Here is an 8,477-nt window from a genome sequence, read left to right on the forward strand (position 1 = left end):
CTGACTGGGCCCTAGGCATTGTGGATATTTATGGTGTTATCTGTCTAAAAAATCTGGATATGTGGTTCGTGTTTGAGGGTTTGTTACCTTTGGGATTACACGGGATCCTTTTATTTTGTCCCTTGTGTTTTGCTGCTGCTGCAGAGCAGTGATACCTCTCCCCCCACCTGCGCACGGATTTTTGCATTCATGGCACCCCCAATATCCAAGTCATGCTACCATAAAAGTCATGCCTATGGCTTTTTTCTTTTTTGGGATTGTAGGACTCGTATCGAGCAACAGTCATTTAGGAGGGGGTGTAGTTTTATGAGTTAGGTTTCGTGTTTTTTTTTAAAATATTATTGGTTTGAATTTTATAAATTTCAGAATTATTAGAGGTTTATATCATCATTAATTTTAAGGTTTATGAAATTAGTCGAAGTGCTTATAAGCTAGTTCCAACACTCATATTAATCTAAAAATAAATGTTCAACACTCGGACCCACCCTTCAAGATTCTTGATTGTGTATGGTAACTATTAAAGAGTGTTTGGAAGTGTGGTAATAGTTACGGTTTAAAGTATTTTTTGTTTATAAATATATTAAATTAATATTTTTTATTTTTAAAAAATTATTTTTAACAACAGTAAATTAAAATGATTTAAAAATATATAAAAAAATTAATTTTAAGTAAAAATAAGAAAAACTTTCAATTTTTTGCGAAATGTGGTTTCAACTACATTTCTAAATACCTTCTAAGAGCTCATTTGGGACCACACTCAACCTCGTTGATTGTTTGTTTTTGTAGTTTAATTTTTTTAAAAATGTTTTTTTAAATTGTATTGTGTTTAAAAAATTATTAAATTAATTTTTAAAAAATATTTTTTTTATGATTTTGATTTATTAATGTTAAAAATAAAAAAAATATTATTTTAATATATTTATAATTAAAAACTACTTTTAAAAAATAAATGTATTGTATTACCACACACACCAAGAGAAAGTGGTCTAAGCTTTAGTGATGTGGAGCTTATAAAATTGCTGGACAGAAAATAAAGACATTTGATTGAATGTTAGGTTAAAAATGTGTTTGTATTCAAATAATTTAAAAATAAACATATTTTAAGTCACCTATGAAATTTCTATGATCAAGAAATTAATTATGTTTTTTTTATAATTTTCATTTATTAATATATTCAAAATTATAAGGTATATAGTATAAAAGTCATTGCCATTAAATCTAACACGAGGTTGATCTAAAGTAAGACTTGTGTCATATATTGAGCGAGTTAACTTGGATTAATTAAGATTTTTTTAAAAAAAAAAGTTTAAAATAATTTTTTTAAAAAAACAAGTCAAGCAATTTTTTTTTATTGGTGATAGGTGTTGACCTTTAGATCGTACATTTATGTTTTTATATATATTTTGATGATAACAATAACATGAAAACTAAACTAATAATATGTTTGGTTGAGAGTAAATTTTAAACAAATTTATATTAATATCATGCCGACAAGGATGAAGGACTCCATGAAGAAATTAAGAACAGGTCCAAGAAGGAAGCATATTAAAGACTTGGAATTAAATATTTTATTTTTAGTGCTTGATGTAAATCCTTCTATCTCGTATTGGTAGCACAAAATTAAAATGAAAGCACACACTTTACTATATATACATTTAAAAAGGATTGATTAAATGATTTTAAGAATTCATTTAAGTTAAAACTGATAAATCTTGAATTCTACATGAATCAGACAATTGTTTGTTTATCTGTGATAAAACACTTGTGAATTTTGCTGTGATAAACACTTAGGAATTCTGCAGAAAATAGGTGACTGATTGGTTTGACCAATCTGAGCTGGTTGACCATTTCAGCTTTTAGTGGGACTGCAACGATTATAAACGATTAGTTTTTGATATATATATATATATATATATATAGCTTGTCTAATTGTAAAATTAAGAAAAGAACATGAAAATATATAATATATAAGCTATTATAAGTGCAAAAACACATCAAAATCATCAATACTTGATTGTAATCTTTTTAGTGTTATTAAAACCTTTATATTATAGCACAAAAATATTTAATCTTATATTCATTGTATTTAAACACCTTCAATTTCTTAAAATGCTATCTTGTGAGATATAAAGATATTATAATTTTAAATTATATTGTCTATTCTATTTTATTGATCAGAGAGTTAATTGTGATAATGAAATCATATTTATAAGTCTTTGAGAGTTAGGTATAAACTCTTGATGTTGATGAGGTAATTTCATAAAGAAAAAATCTTTGAAGACGATATATCTTCGAGTGATAAAAATATTGGTGATAATTATATTTAATTAAATTAATTTGCATGGTTTGGTAATATTAGTGGAACAATTAATTAACCTCCTATCCTATTTATAATTGCTTTAATCCTAAAACAATAATATATAAAAATATTGTTGCAAGTGTTTTTCATCCAATGAAGCGTCGAATTAATTGAACCCTGAAAAAGAGGGGGGTCGGGAAGATTTTTCCATCAATTTCTCAATAAAATCCTAACATAAAGGATGCATTTAAAAAATCATATTGTTTAGGGTGAAAAATTAAGAATATTTTAGTTCAGGGGCATCTGTTTTTTCAAGTTAAGTTGAGGGGCTGTTTTAAAAATTTGGCCAACCTTAAAATCGAACACCGACACGAGGATCCCTGCCTTCTCTCAACTAAGCTCAGCAGCAAAAGCCTCTCAAGTCTCAAGCCTCGACAACATTTCTGTCTCCATTTGTCTGCTCCATTTCTTACCTCTCTCTATGAACATTTTGTTCTCCATTTACGTACAGGTAACTTGTTTGTACCTCCCTATCTCTCTTTTAATTTACGTGGGATGAACTGATTGTTATTTTTTAAAGTAACTGTATCAAAATAATATATATATTTTTTATTTTTTAAAATTTATTTTTGATATTAATATATTAAAACATTCAAAATATAGTTGAATCCCAGTGCTAAACAGCACAAAAAATGGATCAGTGTTGTAAGCTAGCTCTAATGTTATTGTTGCAGACAGAAAAAAAGGTTTTAACAGTAGTTATTATGTTGTCGGGTTCAGGAACCTTGCCATCATTGCCATGTCTGAGCACGACTTAAAAGAATTCATAGTTTATGATAAGATAATCAAGAACAACTGGCACAGCTATAGCTCGAAGTTTGTTCATTACAATTCTTGTCTACTCTGTTTAGATCTAGCAGCAAAGTTTTGTTTGTTCATGAAACTACATGGGAGCAACTTACAATTTCAATTCTACGTATTAAGCAATTAACGTAGGATGCATGCTGTTTCCTTTTCATGCCATGGCTATGTCCAAACTTGGACTTGACCTCATTGTTTAAATCCAAACCCTTTTCAAAGAAGTTGGTATATTTATTGCCCTGGTCCAATATAAATGCTGCGCCCTACATGTAAGTTCAAGTGGTGTTCGAAAATACGAGTAAGATTGAAATTATGTCTTTTAAAAACTTTTAATTTTTTTTGTTAAAATTATATATATATATCTATATATATACGCCCCTCAGCAAGTGCATGATCAAAGAGAGTGAATTCCTGATCCATGTCCCACATGATGATATAATCGACGGTGAACAGAAAAGGAAAGTAGGGTCCACAAAATGTCAAGGGAAGCACATGATCCAAGACGTTGCCATACGGATCTCTACCAGACTACCACCAGCTCTCGTCCACAGACCACCGACACTGTAGGCCGGAATTGATTATATCAAATCGTCTGATTTCGACACGTGTACTCCTTCCGTGACGTGAAAATCGCGTTTTTCAGGGCCCTGACAATTTTATCATGTAATATTAATGTTTGAGTAAATTTATCGCCAACCTCAATTAATTTTAAAATTAATTTTATGAGTTTACATATTAATAATTATATAAATCTTTAATGACTAAAAAAAAAACTTAAATTTCTAATTATTGAAGAATAAATCTAAAGACTAATTAGTTGAACTCCGTACTATTAGTTTCATGGTAGCATTTAATTGCAATATTAGATAGATAATTAAGCCTTGATGATTTTGAGACCCAACCAAAATAAAAAGTGAAAAGTCAAACGTACAACAAAACGAAAAAGCAAGAGTCCAAGAATCACGAGCAACGGCTAAAAATACTATGAAATGATGATAGAATTGCATGCAGAAGATAACAGCCTCCTCGTCTTCAACTTTACTATATATACCTCCTCTCTCTCTCGCTCGCACGGGCTTCAAAGAAAAGTTAATCTCACACGCTCTGTGTAGAGGTTGTTACGCCGGACAACACTACATTGTACATTGCAAGGGGTATTGTTCTGGGGTTCTTTCTCTCAAAAACAGAGAGATATTGAGTGAAATAAGAAAAAATGGAAGCCTTTTACTATTTGGTTTTTGCGGCATTAAGTGCCGTAGTGTTTGGAGTTGAGATGAGCAAGACAACAAAAGATCGAATCAATACATCTCCTGCTTTCAATTCTTTCAAGAATAACTACCTTGTAGTGTACTCTCTTATGATGGGTAAGTGTGTGCCTTTTCTTTTATTTTTCCATTAAAAATCCTAACCTTTTTAGATCTATAATGTATTTGCATGGATCTGATGTGATTTACGTGTGTTTGATTGTTTTTTGGAGGTGGGCTTATTAGCATTTTTGTGGGATTTGTTTTTTCTGGTCTTCAAAGATGGAAATTTTATTAGAGAAATGAGAAGTGTGAGGAATGCGGGACTTGGGTTGTGTTTTTTATAGGGTGGGGAAGTGGGATCTGGATTTAGATTGGTCATAAATAAGTGGGTCTGATATGGGTTCTTGTTTTTCATTTTGTTTGTTTTTTCTACTACTTAGTTGAGGGTTAGTATTTGGTGCTGTAAAAGTTTGAGCTTCCGTTGTGTTTTGTACTTTCCGTGCTGTAAAACTGATAATGGAGACTGGATCTGGTTTATTTTATTGAATTTTAGTTGTGCAGCTTCTTAAGGCTAGCTAGATTTGGATATTCTATCTCGCCTTCAATATCAGACTAGAATTTGTTGATTAAGTTGTTTCAGCAATTCTGTTCCTGATAAATTACTGTTTATATGACAGCTGGTGATTGGTTGCAAGGTCCATATGTTTACTTCCTTTATACTACATATGGCTTTGGGAAAGGGGAGATTGGGCAGCTTTTTATTGCGGGTTTTGGGTCCTCCATGCTGTTTGGGACGATTGTTGGATCTTTGGCTGATAAACAGTGAGTGGTTCCTCGAGAGTTGTTGTTTTATGATATTGTTTTTCCTTTACTAAGTGTGATCTGCTTGGCTTCATGTCAGGGGTCGAAGGAGAGCATGTGTGACTTATTGCATTACCTATATACTGAGCTGCATTACCAAGCATTCTCCTCAGTACAGAGTTTTAATGATAGGCCGTGTCTTGGGAGGTATCGCCACTTCTCTCCTATTTTCATCATTTGAGTCATGGCTGGTCGCAGAACACAATAAGGTAATGGATTGTTTTTCTGCTGTAGTGTTATTAGTTAATAATACTTTCTGGTTTCGGGTTTAGAAGAACAAATCATTAAATAACACTTGGTAGATCAGTGAACCTCCTTAACATTGGTGGTTCAAGATTTCTGATCCAACTTTCTGCCATAACAATTTCTCCTCACTGTTCTTTGCTAAAACCAATTCAATCTAATCATTAACAGATGGGTAATCACCTTTAAATGTAACCTCATCTTAATTCTTCTTATTCTCACTTAATTGGTGCAGAGGGGCTTTGATCAACAATGGCTGTCACTGACATTTTCAAAGGCAATTTTTCTGGGAAATGGTCTTGTGGCTATCTTGTCAGGATTGTTTGGAAACTTTCTTGTAGATACATTTCAACTTGGCCCTGTGGCTCCTTTTGATGCTGCTGCATGCTTTCTTGCAATTGGAATGGCTGTTATTTTGTCATCATGGACAGAGAACTACGGAGATCCTTCAGAGAACAAGGACTTGATTGCCCAATTCAGGGGTGCTGCCGTGGCCATTGCTTCTGGTAGAGTCTGATAGTTGCTTTGCATGATGCATTCATTGTTCAGTGTGGTGTTTGGCAAGCTAGGTTTTTTTTTTCAGTCTGTTTCTTCCTTGCTACTTTTTTGACCTTGCTTCCCCATATTCTTTCCTTCTTATACTTTTCCCCTTTCCTCTGAATTATATTTAATGCTTTTCAGATGAGAAAATTGCTTTGCTGGGTGCAATTCAGTCTCTGTTTGAAGGTTCTATGTATACCTTTGTGTTCCTCTGGACACCTGCTTTGAGCCCAAACGATGAGGAAATTCCTCATGGATTTATTTTTGCAACATTCATGTTGGCATCAATGTTGGGAAGCTCTATTGCATCTCGGTTGATGGCCCGCTCATCACCCAGGGTAGAGAGCTACATGCAGATTGTTTTCATTGTCTCATCAGTATCTCTTATGCTTCCTATTGTAACCAGTGTATGTATGGTTTCCAATCTATCATTGTGATCCTTTATTTCCTCTCATGTTCTCCTATTAATCTGCAGTTTCTCTGACATGGAACAGTTCTTAGTAGCACCTTCTAAAGTTAAGGGTGGCAGCATGTCATTATCAGGCTGTCTCCAGATGCTTGGCTTCTGCACCTTTGAGGCTTGTGTAGGGATATTCTGGCCTTCTATTATGAAGATGAGGTCCCAATACATTCCTGAGGAGGCCAGAAGCACCATTATGAACTTCTTCCGCATTCCACTCAATATCTTTGTGTGCGTTGTTTTGTACAATGTAAGTTGCTAGTTTTACTTGTATATCCTGACCCATTAGGAGTAGTAATTGTAGAATTGCTCATAAAACTGGAAAACCTAGATTACTCACCAGGTGTTTATGCATTTGTGCTAGCATTGTATAAGTTTTGATCACATTCGATAGACTCAGTGCACTGGTTTAACCTTCATTTAGTTAAGACTAACCTTATTGGTATCCATCTCCAGCATGACCAACCTGTAACTTGGAAGCAGTTTTCTGTTCCATGCTACCACCCTCCCCCTCCCCTCCAACTGACGCACCACATATGACTGCGAACATGGAGTGTCTCTCGTTTTGTGTTTGCTTACATGTTCTTTGGTTTTTTATTTGAAGGTCAATGCATTCCCTATCACTGTTATGTTTGGTATGTGCTCGATTTTCCTCGTGGTGGCGTCTATCTTGCAGAGGAGGCTCTTGGTGATTGCAGAAAAGCAAAGTAAATCTTTTCCCTCTACTTTGCAACTTCTGTTGAACTTAGATATAAATGCAGTTCTCAGTTCATCTTTAGATTATATTGTGCATACTACATAGTGGAAGAAACATGGTGCATATATTTACCAATACTTGCCTGTTGCATTATTACAGAGACAGAAGTCTGGGAAATGAAGGAAAGGGATACTGAGGCAGAGCCACTGAACATTTGATCAAACAGACCGATTACTTTTGGAAACAACAACCACCCAATTCATTCTATATATCTGTTGTGCTTCCAGCTAGTTCGAAGTTTACATATGATTTAACCTTGAAATCAACAAGGAGAATATAGTGGTCTGTCTTCAAAGAAGGAGATACAAACATGCCTCTTTGACTTCTACAATTATTCATTTTTGGCTGTCACTTATTTGACAGAGTAGTAGTAGTGTATTAGTAGTAGTCTTTTTGGTTCCCCCACCTTTGCTTATTACTGCAAGTCTGCAAGGAATTTGTCATGTCTACAAAGTAATTCATGTAATAGTTTTCAAAACTTGGTCTATAAGTCTGTACTCTCAAATCTCAATTTAAATTATACATGGCTTCTCAATGTGCTTACCTATGTGATGATGTGTTTTCAAGCTTTTGCGCTGAAATGATCTTTTAGATGGTTTTGATATGTAGATGTCGCAACGAACCAATGATCGATGATGTATCCTAATGCTTTTCTTGATGCTTTACATGTAAGGTTTAAGATATGATTTCTTGATGCTTTACAAGGAAGCTACAGGTTATTGAAATTTACTGATGGGGCCTGAAAGTGACCCTGATAATTATTAGGAGAAAACGGAAATCTTAGCTGATAAGTTTAGAAATTAGGCACGCTGATCTTACTTACTCTTCCCTTTTGTGATCACAAGTGATTTGACCAATACTTGTGAGGAAAGAACATTTCTGTATATGTAAAACACAAAAATCATCAAATGAAATAATCAGTTCTAGATTCCAAGGGTCTCTTTATTTTTAATGATTCTTGCATTGAACTTGATTGCTTTCTCTCTTTTTTGATTGGTGAGTGATATGTTGTGTTTCTTTCTTTCTTTGAATGAATAAAAGGATATGTAGTTTTTCTTGAATTTTCATTGAATTATGCTAGTGTTTTTTTTCCAAATTTTTGATCTTATGCTAGGGTTATAATATTTTGAATGGATAAAGCAACATTGATGCAGCCTTCGAAGGAAATGAAATTGATGCTGGCGTTGGGATTGTATGGATAAAGCACAG

General features: G+C 33.5%; 1 protein-coding gene across 1 annotated transcript; it reads left to right on the forward strand.

Annotated features, from left to right (window-relative positions):
* Positions 1-4,214: 4,214 nt before the first annotated feature.
* LOC133676140 (uncharacterized) lies at positions 4,215-7,933 on the forward strand. The gene is made up of 8 exons (XM_062097737.1): positions 4,215-4,524; positions 5,085-5,229; positions 5,309-5,477; positions 5,747-6,017; positions 6,193-6,458; positions 6,546-6,761; positions 7,116-7,218; positions 7,368-7,933. Exons 1-8 carry the CDS (start codon positions 4,374-4,376, stop codon positions 7,424-7,426), a joined length of 1,380 nt encoding a protein of 459 aa, XP_061953721.1. The 5' UTR covers positions 4,215-4,373; the 3' UTR covers positions 7,427-7,933.
* The last annotated feature ends 544 nt before the right edge of the window (positions 7,934-8,477 follow it).

This window comes from Populus nigra, chromosome 16, assembly GCF_951802175.1.
Source record: "Populus nigra chromosome 16, ddPopNigr1.1, whole genome shotgun sequence".
Lineage (NCBI taxonomy): Eukaryota > Viridiplantae > Streptophyta > Magnoliopsida > Malpighiales > Salicaceae > Populus > Populus nigra.

Excerpts from the sequence above, each read along its gene's own strand:
- LOC133676140 (XM_062097737.1), top strand. The coding sequence starts at position 4,374 with ATGGAAGCCTTTTACTATTTGGTTTTTGCGGCATTAAGTGCCGTAGTG. Across the intron at positions 4,525-5,084 it reads AGTGTACTCTCTTATGATGG|CTGGTGATTGGTTGCAAGGT; the intron begins GTAAGTGTGTGC and ends TTTATATGACAG. Across the intron at positions 5,230-5,308 it reads GGATCTTTGGCTGATAAACA|GGGTCGAAGGAGAGCATGTG; the intron begins GTGAGTGGTTCC and ends GCTTCATGTCAG.